Raw genomic sequence first — 13125 nt, 5'->3', positions numbered from 1 at the left:
AATCAGCTGTAAGTCTTAGAATTCTAGAGGAGACAGGGACCTCATGTATGATCTTAGTGAGGTCATGTGCTCAATACTACTAGCTTTTAGAGGGCTCCAGACTTCAAGTCATATAAACAGTAATACTAGTGGTAAAGCTAGAGAGTGATCACAGAAATATTCCCTCTGCAATATTCTCTACTAATGGTCATCCAACCTATAATGATTGTGAGGTGGAAGAGGAGGAAAAGGAGAAAGATGAATGGGAAGGGAAATGAGGTACACACACCTTGTCGAAGCAGATGAGGTTGAGTTGACCACAGATGTTGACCCGTTGGGGGCTAATGCAGAAGATACCTTTGTTTTTCAGCCTCCGCTGGGCATAGATGATCCCTGTTGTCAAAGCAGCAGGCAGTGCAGGGGGAACCACAATGGTAATCACATCTAAAGCCTTCTTCACAACCTCCTCTGCAGGCTCCTGGGAAAAGGTCCCCACTGCTTAAGTGACTCAAGCCTTCCCAAACCGGTACTGAAGTCTTGGAGGAGGGTATGTCTGGAAGTGTGGCTCAGCTCACATGGGTCTGAGTGGTAACTGTTCACCCTCTCCTAGAGCACACTCAGCCTGATCTGCTGTCCCATGTCTGTGTCAGCCAAGGTGGGGTGGGGGTAAAAGCTTGCCTTAAGATGCTTGTGGGTGAATGGAATTAGAAAGAACTGCTTATTTCTCTCTTTTGCTTTTCCCCAAGAGCAATAGGAGCCATGAAGGAAGTCAGGCCCCATCTTCCCAGCCAGCCCTTTCCTGACATCCAGCACAGACTTCTTCATATGCCTCACCTTGGCTGTCTTCTGGGGCTGTGCTGTTCTTTTGCCTTGCTTGGTAGAAGTAGTATAGATAGCCTAGTGTCCACAAGACCTGAATTCAAGTCCTGCCTCAGACAAATACTACTTGTGTGACCATAAGAATATCACAACTATGCTAAGCCTCAGTTTCTTCATATGTAAAATGGCCATATCTCCATTACTCAGCTGTAAAACTGACTCATTGCTCTAAGGTCCCTTCAACTTATAGGTGTATATTCTATGACCTAGCTCATCAGACAAGTGTTTGGTCATGTCACTGCCCCCATTGGAATGTGAATTCTCTGACAGCAATAATCTCGGGTTTGTTTGTCTTTCTTTGTATCATACAGTAGGTGCTTAATGAGTGCTGGTTGGCAGTAATTCAACATTGACTAAGTGCCTTCCGGTTCTAGGATCTGTGCCAGGGAATGAAGATAAACAGAGAAAAACAACTTGAAAGTGCTACAATAACTTGTGCCAGGAGTGCAGCACCAAATGTGAGTGTGTGCACACGCACCCACAAAGGCACACACCTGGATGGTGAAGACAAACATGTGCTCCGGCAATCAGCAGTTTCTCAGGAGTGGAAGCTCTGTCCACCAGCACAGACCATCAGTTGTTTAGTTTAGCCAGCTGGGCTAATGTAATGGAGCATCTTTCAGAATTACTGTGTTGGAGCATCTGATTACTCTGTAGCCAAACTGTCTGTGAGCCTCTGAATGGGGCTGGGCCAAGCTGAGGACCCCAGCCATTGCCTCCTTTTGTCCATCTGTCTGTCCCTGGGTCTGCCCCCAAGCCTTCCCAGCCTGGCTGAGCTTGCTACCACTTGCACCCTGATGTCCATGCCTTTGAGAACCTAGGGTTCTCTCCCCCACCCCACCCCCAAAGCATAGTGAGGCACCAGAGGAAGACTTGCAAAGTATCCTTGGGGGTGAAATATATGGAGAAAAGTCCCTGAGCCTAAGGAAGGGTGTCAAGATACTCCAGGTCCAACCCCCTGCCTTTTGTTTGTTGACCCAAGAGAATGGGATCTGTGGGGTAGGCTCTAGGTTCCAATAACACCTCTGAGCCACCTTGGGAAGGTCAGTGACCTGCCCTGGGCCTCGCTTTGCTCATCTTTAAAAGGAGGCGGTTGGAGCAGAAGGTCGCTAAGGTGTCTCCTGGCTCCACATCCCAGATCTTATCCCTAGGCATCTGGGAGAACCAGGCTCTGGCTCCTACTGGCTACTGGCCACCTCTCTCTAGCACTTCATGAGCACAGTCACTGCCTCAAATAATGGGAAAGACAAACCACTTACGCCACTGAGCACATAAACGCATATGGTGTAGACCATCCCAATGGTGGCAGTCCCGATGAGGCACATGAGGAACCTGACCGCATCTCTGTAGAGCCGGAAATTCATTGGCTTCGGGTAGAGGATAGACCTCACTAGGTCTCCCTTTGCAGTGTTGAAACCTAAGGCAACAAGCACCCACAGGACTCCGTTTTCTGCAAGTCGGCCACCTCGCCCTCTCCTCCCTTGGTTCTAAGCAATAGGTGATGTTTAAGAGGCAGCCAGGGAGCACCATATTGCATGGAGTGCTGGTCCTGAAGTCAGGAAGACTCACCTTCCTAGTTCAGATCCTGCTCAGACACTTCCTAGATGTGTGACCCTGGACAAAACACTTCACCACTGTCTACCTCAGTTTCCTCTACCATAAAATGGGTTTAACAATAGCACCTACCTTTCAGGATGGTTGTGAGGATCAAGTAAGATAGTAACATAAAGCATTTTTTGAACCTTAAAGCACTCCATAACTGCTATTGTTACTGCTCCAACATGCTAATGCTACATGGTCTCATCTCTGGGGGCCTGCCAGGACTCCCTCCCACACTCTCACTCAAACAATGCTGCCTCAGGGTGATTCATGGCCAGGGCAGATCTTGTTGTGAAGACCTCTGCCATAGCTCCTCAGTCCCACCTCCCTGACATTGCTCTGTGCTGGTTCCCTTATCTTCCGGCTCTTAAGCTCAGACCCCCTTTCCTGGCTCAGATATTCCAAGGGCCCAGGCCTTGAATCTTGCCTGGGTCCAGGGGCTCCTCTGGGGCCTGAACTCTGCCAAGACCTGTGTGGACCCACAGCCTGTGGCTCCACAGCCCCTCCCCACACCTGCAGGGGCCCCAGGGCAGGGCAAGACCTGGATTCCTGGAAACAGCCCCAGGGGCTAGGGAGGGGAGCAGAGAGGAGGTCTCTCTGTGCTTGAGTCAGTTACCAATTTTCTGATGGCATCAGGTGACATTCAGGTTATGTGCACAGGAGCATTTGTTGCAGGTCACTGAGAGACATTCGTCTTTCCTTTATGGATTTGTAATTCTTGGCTCACACACATGCACACATAAGCACACACATGCATATGCACACATACACCAACACATGCACATACATATTCAGAAGTGCTCACATGTGCACATACAATTTGTTCACGTATGTGGATACATGTGCACTGTGTGCTCATAGTCATGCTTGGGCACACACATGTGCAAACACACACATATGTGTTAGACCAGGCCCAAAGACTTTTTGACACTCAGGGAATTCACAAAGACAATACCAGGCTCAACAAAGGAGGTTTTCAGGGGCAGAGGCTGCAGGAGGTCCCCGGGCACTGACCGGTCTGAAGGACAACAGCCTTCACTGTTCCTGAGCCAGCTGATTTGGTCTGGAGGACCTCGGTGCCACAGAAGAGAATGTGCCTCCTGAAGTCCTCTCGGCCACACAGCTTCCAGGGCACAGTGTCTCCCACCTTGGGCAGGGCCGTTTTGATAACAGGAATGCTCTCCCCTGAAGAAGAGAAAGCTTTCATTGGGTAAAACTCAAAGATGCCTATGGAGACATCCATCTATGCACAATCTCCTCTTTTGTTAAGTGAGATTTAGCAGCCCCCAAAACACTGAGGATTAAAGAGTTTGATGGTCCTGAGGAACTTCCTTAAGGGTTAGGAACCTGGCTATCCAAATATTGCCCTGATTACACACACACACACACATACACACACACACACACACACACACACACACACACACACACATACACACACACACCCCGCCCCCAACCTCCACCATGACCACCAAACAGCTGAGGAGGGACATATCTGTCTCCATTCTACATGTTCCTGGACTGGGCAAAGGCAGGTCAGGATTAAATTTTAGACCTCAAATGGGCACAGGAGCCCCCGGATTCAGTGGGCCACCCAGCTGTGCTATTGAAGATGGTTGGGTGTTTCCCAGGCAGGCAACAAGAACACCTCCTCCTGTGTTTCTCAGCCCAGGCCACACCCCCAACTCAGCACACCCGCAGCTAGGTCATGAATCAAACTCCTTTCTACCCCAACCTCAGAAGTGGGCAGCAATTCAGACAGCCCGGAGGCCAGCAGTGGCACCAGGGAAAGGATTCAGAGTTTCTCTAAGGACGAGAGTTATATAAATAAAGGGCTTGGATAATAACAGTCCTAGGGAAGAGACTGTAAAGCAAAACCTCTCCTTCCAGTAGAGGGTGATGCTAGGCTATGGTGAGAACTGGATTCAAATCTCACCTCTAACACATAGGAGCCCATCAGATAACTGCTCAAGGCCCCAGGCAACTTTGTAAGAGTAAGAGGTGAGTTGCCAATCTGATCAGTAAAAGGAGTTTTCACACCAGAATTTCTGCCACAAGGGTAAAATCACAAATACTTCCTCACCAAAACACAAACAAAAAAGCCAGCACCTCGGACAGTACCTTGCATATCTAATTTGTGGGCAATCTGTGGTTTGGTAGCCAACATCATAGATTGAAGCCTGTCTCTGACTTAACCAATCAGTCAGCACTTATTAAACACCTACTACATGCCAGGCACTCAGCTAGGTTCTCGGGCTACCAATAGAAAGAACAAAATCATTCCTGCTCTGAAGGAGCTTACATTCTATTAGGGAGAAGTCCTGCAGAGTTGCGTAAGTCCCAGAGATCACGCAACTTGGGTCATAAAGCTAGTAAGTATCAGAGCAAGGTCAAACCTAGAACCTTCAGAATCTAGCCACTAGGCCACACTGCCTCTCTATAGTTCACTTAATAGGTGATTAATAAAGATATGTTGGGCTGTGTTTTAGATAAGAAGAGGGAGGAAAAATGAGGTCACACAATGATTCAACTGGCTGAGCCCAGATTTGACCCTCAGCTCTCTGGCTTCGAAATGAAGTCTCTTCCTACTCTTCCATTGCTTCCATTGTTCTGAAACACATGATTATGGCCATGGAAAACCCCACTGGGGGCTCCTGCTGAGGACTGGAGGCTTTGACTATGTTTAGTGTCATTCTAGTAGAGAATGAATGATTTTTTTTTAAAGAAAAGTATTGTCACACCAGGGCAACCTAGTGTAAAATAGTGTTCATTTATTTATTGCAATGAAGTGGAAGAGCTCTTAAGGACCCAGCTCAGATCCTGGCCTTGTACTTATAATCCTTGTAACCCCATTCAACAACCCCATTCTTCTGGCCTCCGTTTCCTCATCCTTTAAATGAAGGAGTGAGACTTTAAAAGATCTCTGTGTAAACTCTCAAATCCCTCAGTCACAGGCTTAGTGAAGTCTGTGGGAATGATACTCACTCACCCCACTCCATAGCCTCCTCCCAGTCATCTTTCACTCCTGGGACTGCCACCACCACTGGACCAAGATTATTCTTGAGTCATCAAAAGACTCAAGTGTGAGGTCCCCTGAGACCCAAGTAAGTGCTGGCCAAGGAGTTGCCTTAGGAGGTGACACTGGTTGTTGGGATGGAAAGGGCTCTGCAGCTTAAGACAGTCCACAACATACCAAGATTCTAAGCATCAGAGAGATTCTCCCCACCTGTCAGCATGCTTTCATTCACAACACATCCCCCATCAATGAGAATGGCATCACATGGCATCTGTATTTTGTTCCCACTCAATGACAATAAATCTCCAGGGACCAGGTAGCGGGACTCTAATGCTTCGATACCTGCTGAAAGTTTGAAGGGAGAGATATTGAGTCTGAATGGCTTTTCTCTCCCAAAAGAAGCATTCATCACCCACCCACCCAATGAGTCATTGACAGTTATTAGGACAGAAAAAGTGAAAGGAAAGGCTATGGCTGCTCACCCCCAAAAGCTAATAGAAGACTACGTGGCGAGGAACAGGGTGAAGATGAAGCTTGTCCCTGCATCAACATTTACATCCCAATTTCTGTCCTTTTTCCAAGAGATGGGATGACTGGGTCATTCCAATCTAGAAGGTAAACGGGAATAACCAGAGGGACTCACCTTTTCTCCTGCACACAGTGACCAGGATGCTATTATGAGATTCAACTAACCGGTGGATCTTTATGGATTGCTAGAAATGTAGAGGTGGACACAGGAAATAATGTTAATGCTTAGGATACCCATTCGAGGAGTTGGCCTTGGCATGCCAAGGTGGAATATTATGTGCCAAGCAACTGGGTTAACTAGCCCCAAAGATAGGGATAGAAGTCCCAAAATTCTGACACTAAGCCTGATCAACCCTTTCTTTGGGGTTCAAGGAAGAGACAGACTTAGGATTGACCACAGAGAGGAATCCCTCAGCATTCTTGACTTTCTTGAAAGAGCTTTTCAGAATCAAGAAATACTGTAGAGATAGGGAATTGTGTAAGTTATACAGAATTAATTCAACTTGATTCAATTTAGCACTCACTGAATATACCTATGTTGTACCTGGCCCTGTGCTAGATGGAGGTACAAAGACAAAAGTGATCCAGGTCTTGCCCTCAAAGAGTTTACATTCTACTAGACCTTTCTACTACTGCCATCGACTGGCCTACTGGCAGTTCCATGAACAAGACACTATACCTCTTGGCTCCAGGCATTTTCTCTGGCTGTTGACCTTGTCAGGAATGTTCTTCCTCCTCTGCTCCAACTGCTAGTGTCCCTGGCTTCCTTTAAGTCCTAATTAAAATGCCACCTTCTATAGGAAGGCTTCCCCAATCCCTCCAGTGCCTTCTCTCTGCTAATTATTTCCCACTTATACTGTATATAGCTTGCTTTGTATATATTTGTTTTCATGCTTCTCTCTATTAGATTGTAAGCTCCTTGAGGGCAGAGACTGTCTTGCCTCATTGTATCCCTAGCATTTAGCACAGTGCAAGGCACATAGTAGGTGTTTAATAAATGTTTACTGTATTGTACTAGTTATCTTCCTAGAGCACATGCTTAGCAGTTAGGTTCACTTCAGTGGTGGTATCACCAAAGTAGCCTTCCTGAATTGAGACCCAGAAAGAGGTTTAGAGTTTGGGTTCTTCCTTCAAGGAATTTACATTCTACTAAACTTTTCTGCTATCACGTCATCTTCCTAGAGCACACACTTAGCAGTTAGGTTCACTTCAATGAGGGTATCCCCAAAGCAGCCTTCCAGAATAGGGATCCAAGAGGGATTTGGAGCTTGGGCTCTTTTCCCCATCCCACCCCTTTCTCCTGGTGGTTTCAGATCCTCCAGATCAAACCCTGCTTTCTACCTTCTTTCTTGATCCCTTTTAGTGGGAGTGCCTGTTCTTTGTTGCTTATCTCTAATTCTCTACATTTCTTCTTTGAACAGAGATTAGTGAATCACCTGGCAGGTACTAGGGAGTTAATAAATGCTAACTGACTGACTATGTAGTTGTTTACATGTTGTCTGTCCCATTAGACTGTGAGATCCTTAAGAGCAGGGACTGCCTTTTGCCTGTCTTTGTATCTCCAGCATTCAGCACACAGTAGGCACTTAATAAATGCTGAAATACCAGCTCTTTGGATTATTTGAGCTCATCTCCCTGCTTCCACATGCCACTTCTGGATCCCTTCCTGAGCATCCAGGCTCACTCAGCAAGAGACTTACCTCACGGAGGTCATACACCGTTAAGGTGATGGAGATTATGGACATTATGATGATGGCGACAGCATACTCCTTATAGTCCTCACTGAACCACAGGCAGACACTAAAGAGCTGGAACACGTAGAATGGATTGAGAACCTGGTGGTACCCACAGAAAAAAAAAAGGAAGACGTGATCACAATGATCTTCCCAGTCAAGACAAGAAGGACATCCCGAGGTTGGAACATCAGTGACACTCCCCAGTCATGACAAGAAGGGCATGTCATGGCTGGTCACCAACCAACCCATGCTTGTTTTCATCTCCAAGTCTGCTTATCAAGATGCATTGATTGACGATAAAGTTTTCTTTTTCCTGAGCAGGGCAGAGTTGAAACTGTTCGATTTGAATCCAGCCTTCAGCCTTTAGAACTCTGTGAGAGTCCATTGGTATTAAAGAACAGCTCCTACTAGAAATGTCCACTAACTACCCTTAGGTCATCATGTCCATTTCCTCTACTTGGGGTCCCCAGGTCTAAATTAGGGACAGTCCAAGTTGCCACCAAATAGAGAAAAGCTCATTATAAATCCCATGTCTTTTTTTTTTTTATCAGTCTGTGTGGTTGGCAGTGCTTTCCTTGATGCCTGAAACCTCAGGGGAAATGCAGAGAGTCACTTCTGGTGTGTTGAGATACCTTGAGACAATGATGTGGGGAGCGGGGGTAGGAAGGCCCTGGCATTGATGTCCCCACAGTTAAAGGAGATGAGAAAGGCAAGACTAGTCAAGGAATGCAAATTTAGTTGGGAAACGGGAGTCGGACCTCCTCAGTTCATACCAACATCTATGAATGTCAACTAAAATCCCATCTTCTACAGGAAACTAATTACAACAGTCTTGCTAAAGTGCAGATGGAAGACATCTTTTCACACTCCTAGAGGGATGGCCACAAGACCAGAGAGTTAAAGCTGAAAGTGATCTTAAAGGTCAGCAAGTCCAACAAAAACTAAGGCCCAGAGAGGTTAGCTGACTAGCCCAGTGTCACAGAGCTAGTAAGTTTCTGAGACAGGATTCCATCCAAGTCTTCCTGACTCCAAATCCAATGCTTCATCCACAATATCAAGCTACCTCTTGGGGAAAGGTTTCTGTCAGCAATGGAAATTTGGTTAAGTTCAATGGATCCTGCCAAATAGGAAGGAATAATAATAATTTTTAAAAAGCCATTTTTTTCAGTGCTTACTATGTGCTAAGCCCTGGGAGTACAAATACGAAAAACAAGATAGTCCCTGCCTTTAAGGAGCTTACATTCTAATAAAGGAGGGTCTTTTCTCCATCCTCATTGTCCTCCACCTCTCTGCAGCCATTGACACTGTTGATCACTCTCTCTTCCTCTCTTCTCTCTGGTTTTTGGGACATCATTCTCTCCAGGTTCTTTACCTCCTTCTCTGACTACTCCTCATTCTCCTTTACTGGATTTTCACCCACATTGTGCCTTCTAACAATTGGTGTCTCCCAATGACAATAGGTGGGCCCCCTTCTCTTCTCCCTCTATACTCCCCTTGGGGATCTAATCAGCAACCATGGATTTAATTACCATCCCCATGCTGGTGATGATCAAATATATCTTTCTCTGCTGACCTCCAACCTCACATCTCTAACTGCCTTTCAGTTCTTCCTAAAGCATAGGTCTGATCATGTGGTGCCCTACTCAACAAACTCCAGTGGTTTCCTTCTCACTTCTAGGATCAAATACAAAATCCTATATTTGGCATTTAAAGTCCTTCCAACCTTCCTACCTTTCCAGTCTCCTTATACCTTAAGACTCCACTGCCTCCCCTCTGATGCAGTGACCCTGGCATCCTGGCTGTTCCACAAACAAGGCCCTCTATCTCTCAGCTCCTGGCATTTGCTCCAGGCATTCCTTTCCAGGAATGCTCCCTCTCCTTATGTTTGCCTACTGGCTTCCCTAGCTCCCCTTGATTCCTTCAAGTCCCAACTAAAATTTTACCTTCCACATGAATCCTTTCTCAATCCCTCTCAATTCTAGTGCTTCCCATCTCTAAATGATTTCCTTTTTTATCCTGTATATAGCTTCTATGCATGTATGTGCTTGTTGTCTCTCCCACTGGATAGTGAGCTCCTTGAGGACAAGGATTATCTTTTGTCTCTTTTTGCACTTAGCACAGCACTTGGCACAGTGCCAGGCACATAGTAAGCACTTATTAATGTTTACTGACTGACAGGAGAGTACCACATACAGGAATATATGTTGATCTGGTAAATTACCCCTTTGGATAGTGAGGGAATCATGGGACAACTCTTTGACATCTCCACTCCAGTTATAAAATATTTATTGGAAAAGTTATTATGTCCCCTGCAAGACAAAGGGTAGAATCTTTAATTCCAGGTAAACACCATAGTATAAAAAAGAAAGGCCCAGTGTGAGTATAGTAAAATAAGAAGTATTTCACACCCACACACACAGTCCTAATGTCTCACACTAGGTTTTACAATGCACCTGTGAACCTCTGTGAAGAGAGAGAGAGACAGAGAGAGACAGAGAGAGAGAGAGAGAGAGAGAGAGAGACAGACAGACAGACAGACAGACAGACAGAGAGAGAGAGACAGACAGACAGACAGACAGACAGAGAAGGAAGGAAGGAAGGAAGGAAGGAAGGAAGGAAGGAAGGAAGGAAGGAAGGAAGGAAGGAAGGAAGGAAGGGGGAAAGAAGGAAGGGGGAAGGAAGGAAAAGAAAGGAAGAAAGAGAGGAGAAGGAAGACAAGGAAAGAAGAAGAGGAGAAAAGGAAAGAGAAGGGAAGACTGGCTCTAGCTATTTTTTAATTATCATTAAAGATCTCTGAGTTGGTTTTGAAGACAAAAACCCCAATTTCCATACTTTGGGGCTAAGTGAGAAAAGGACAGAAAGCCCTGAGTTACCTCCTTAATGAGAAGTTTCCAAATGGGTGTGATCTCCACGTCAATGGCATTGGGCCCGCATATTAGCCTCCTACGGGAGAGAGGAAAGATTCATTTCAAAGTCATCAAAGAGTTTCCCTGCCTCCCTTGTCCCAAGGAGTCCCATTTACTCCCACTCTCTCTGCTCCTGAGTCAGTAGAACCTGCCCACGTGAGAGACTATTCCCACCCTGATTGAAATTCTCCCTCAAGAAAGAAGAATCTTCAGCAGCAGCCAAACAACAAGGAAACTACAAGAAGGGCACTAGTGATGACAACAGTGGTGGTGTTGCGGCTTCTGTTGAACTGGATTCTCAGGTGTCAGAGTTCACCAGACCTGTTTGCAGGTGCATAATTAATGAGGCAAATTGGCTCTTTCACTCCTATTAAGGGGCCCCTTGCCACATTGTGGCTTCTGTCTTGTGATTTCTCAACTCTGTTCCCTCATTGGACCTTGGAGGGGTCCCCATAGACCCCACATGTAAAGGACCATTGGTAACACAAGTTATTTTCTTCAAGTGAGTGACCAGGAGCCTGACAGTCACACACACACACACACACACACACACACACACACACACACACACACACACACACACACACCCTCCTCCATGTCATCAGAGAATTCCATGTGGAAGCCAAGCCAATGCAGTTGTGGTGCCTTTAGGTCAATGTCTGTGGGAGCTGGGGAGTGCTTGGAGGGAGGAAGGGAAGCCCTTATGCTGAAGTCAGCCACCATGTATCAGCTCAGCTCAGAGCCATGTCTCTGATCCCACAGGGAAACATGAAGAGCATAGACAGACTCCTGCCCCCATTCCTTTGCCTTCTCCGGAAATCAATAGGACAAGCTAGGGATGTGTCCCTGCTGTGTTCTGGAATGAGCAGGGGGCCTGGAGAGGAGGCAAGAGGAGAAGAGGTGCTCTTCCAAACCTCTGACTGTCTAAGGCTTATGGTTCTCCAGCTCTCTCTCTTCTAGGACTGGCTGAGGCAGCCTCCTCGTCCCTGGCCAGAAAAGCCTTGATTCAGCATTGAGAGGAGCGTTAGCAGCCCAGCCTCTGGCCACATTCTCCCTCTTGTCTTTCCGGAGCCATGAGGACAGGGTTTGCTTCCTACCGAATCTCTTGCTCTTCTCGGGTCAGGCCAGATCCAAACTTCAGGTGTATCTTGGCAGCAGTGAACCCATCCTCTAGGCACCTGAAAGAAGAGACAGAAGCTCTCACTGGCAAGCTGATGGGGAGAAGTGTCACCTTGCCAGCAATTTCTGGATTCCACTCACCCAACCTTCTGAAACTGCTCCTCTGAGTTGTTCCAAACATACCTGATCTTCTGCACCTGAATACACCTCACCTGCCAAAAAAGAGACCCAGACAAGCCATGAGCACAGGTCTAGACAGGCAGCTGGCCCCAGGGCATTCTAGGGACAACACGGATCTCTGGCTTTCCTGCCTGGCGATGGCTCCATAGGCTAACGTTCCACTGGGTGGAAAGGAGCGGTGGATGGGAGGACACAGTGTAGAGACTGATGCACACTAGAAGAAAGGCCATGTGGGGTGGTAGAAAGACAGCCATCCTTAGGAAGACCCAGGGTCAAACCCTTTTAACATCTGTGTCACTCAGTGAATCATTCAGTTCCTCAATCAATCAAAAAGTGCTTATGAAGTACCTACTATGTTCTATGACATCACACTAGACACATTAGCTATAGCAATATATTTAGGAACCTTACATTGCCAAAGAGAAAATAAAATGATGACTTTTTATAAATAATCTGATGGTTTACTCAGAGAACCCAAGATGGTCGACTTAAACTAATTGAAACAATAACTTCACCAAAGTATTCTTGAATGAATAAATGGGTGGGTGAGGGGATGGACGAATGAGTGGATGAATGAATTAGTATTAGAATGAAGTAAACTAGAAGGTAGGATGTGGTGAGTCAAAGGTAAACTTGGCACTAAGTATTTTAGGGAAATTTAAAGAGGAAGAAAACATGTTCAGCTAGAGGAATTTTGTAAGGCTTCCCTGAGGAGGTGGCACTGAGCTGAGCCCTGAAGAAGGCAGTCAGTCTGTGCAAATGTATGGAAGTGGGAGACCAGATGGGAGTCCAGCTGGCCTGGAATTTGGTCATCCCCAAGGCGTCTTCCTGTGGTTCAGCTCAAACCCCATCTTGGGCATCATCCTTCCTCATCCCTGGCCAGTGAATCACCTCTTCCCCTCCTGTTACTTTGCGTACAGTTTGTGGGTAATTAGTTGGCCACATATTAATTATTCTCTCCCATGGAAGGTAAATTCCCTGCGGGTAGGAGTGGTTTATTAGTTATATTTATTAATTGCCTTTCTATAGTGCAGACCTCACAGGTCATCGTGAGGGCCAAAGGAGATAATATCCATCAAGAGCCTAGCCCAGTGTCTGGCTCATAATAGGTGCTTAATAACTGCTTCTTTCCTTCCCTTCCTTTCCTCTTCCCTCCCCATTCTGTATCTCCAGCTCCCAGCAC

General features: G+C 46.4%; 1 protein-coding gene across 1 annotated transcript in view; it reads right to left on the bottom strand.

Annotated features, from left to right (window-relative positions):
- ATP13A4 (ATPase 13A4) overlaps positions 1 to 13125 on the bottom strand; it is a 94575-nt gene that overhangs the window by 38634 nt on the left and 42816 nt on the right. The window contains exons 4-12 of the mRNA XM_020964649.2: positions 11904 to 11974; positions 11741 to 11821; positions 10611 to 10680; positions 7702 to 7836; positions 6117 to 6186; positions 5684 to 5818; positions 3472 to 3642; positions 2118 to 2275; positions 269 to 457 (exon numbers count right to left, since the gene is read on the bottom strand). Of these exons, the coding sequence (XP_020820308.1) occupies positions 269 to 457; positions 2118 to 2275; positions 3472 to 3642; positions 5684 to 5818; positions 6117 to 6186; positions 7702 to 7836; positions 10611 to 10680; positions 11741 to 11821; positions 11904 to 11974 (1080 nt within the window). The remainder of the gene's footprint in view (positions 1 to 268; positions 458 to 2117; positions 2276 to 3471; positions 3643 to 5683; positions 5819 to 6116; positions 6187 to 7701; positions 7837 to 10610; positions 10681 to 11740; positions 11822 to 11903; positions 11975 to 13125) is intronic.

Source organism: Phascolarctos cinereus, unplaced genomic scaffold (genome assembly GCF_003287225.1).
Source record: "Phascolarctos cinereus isolate Bilbo 61053 unplaced genomic scaffold, phaCin_HiC Scaffold_7;HRSCAF=346, whole genome shotgun sequence".
Taxonomy (NCBI): Eukaryota; Metazoa; Chordata; class Mammalia; order Diprotodontia; family Phascolarctidae; genus Phascolarctos; species Phascolarctos cinereus.
The sequence above is the reverse complement of the archived record's forward strand: the minus strand, read 5'-3'. Positions and strand labels throughout refer to the sequence as shown.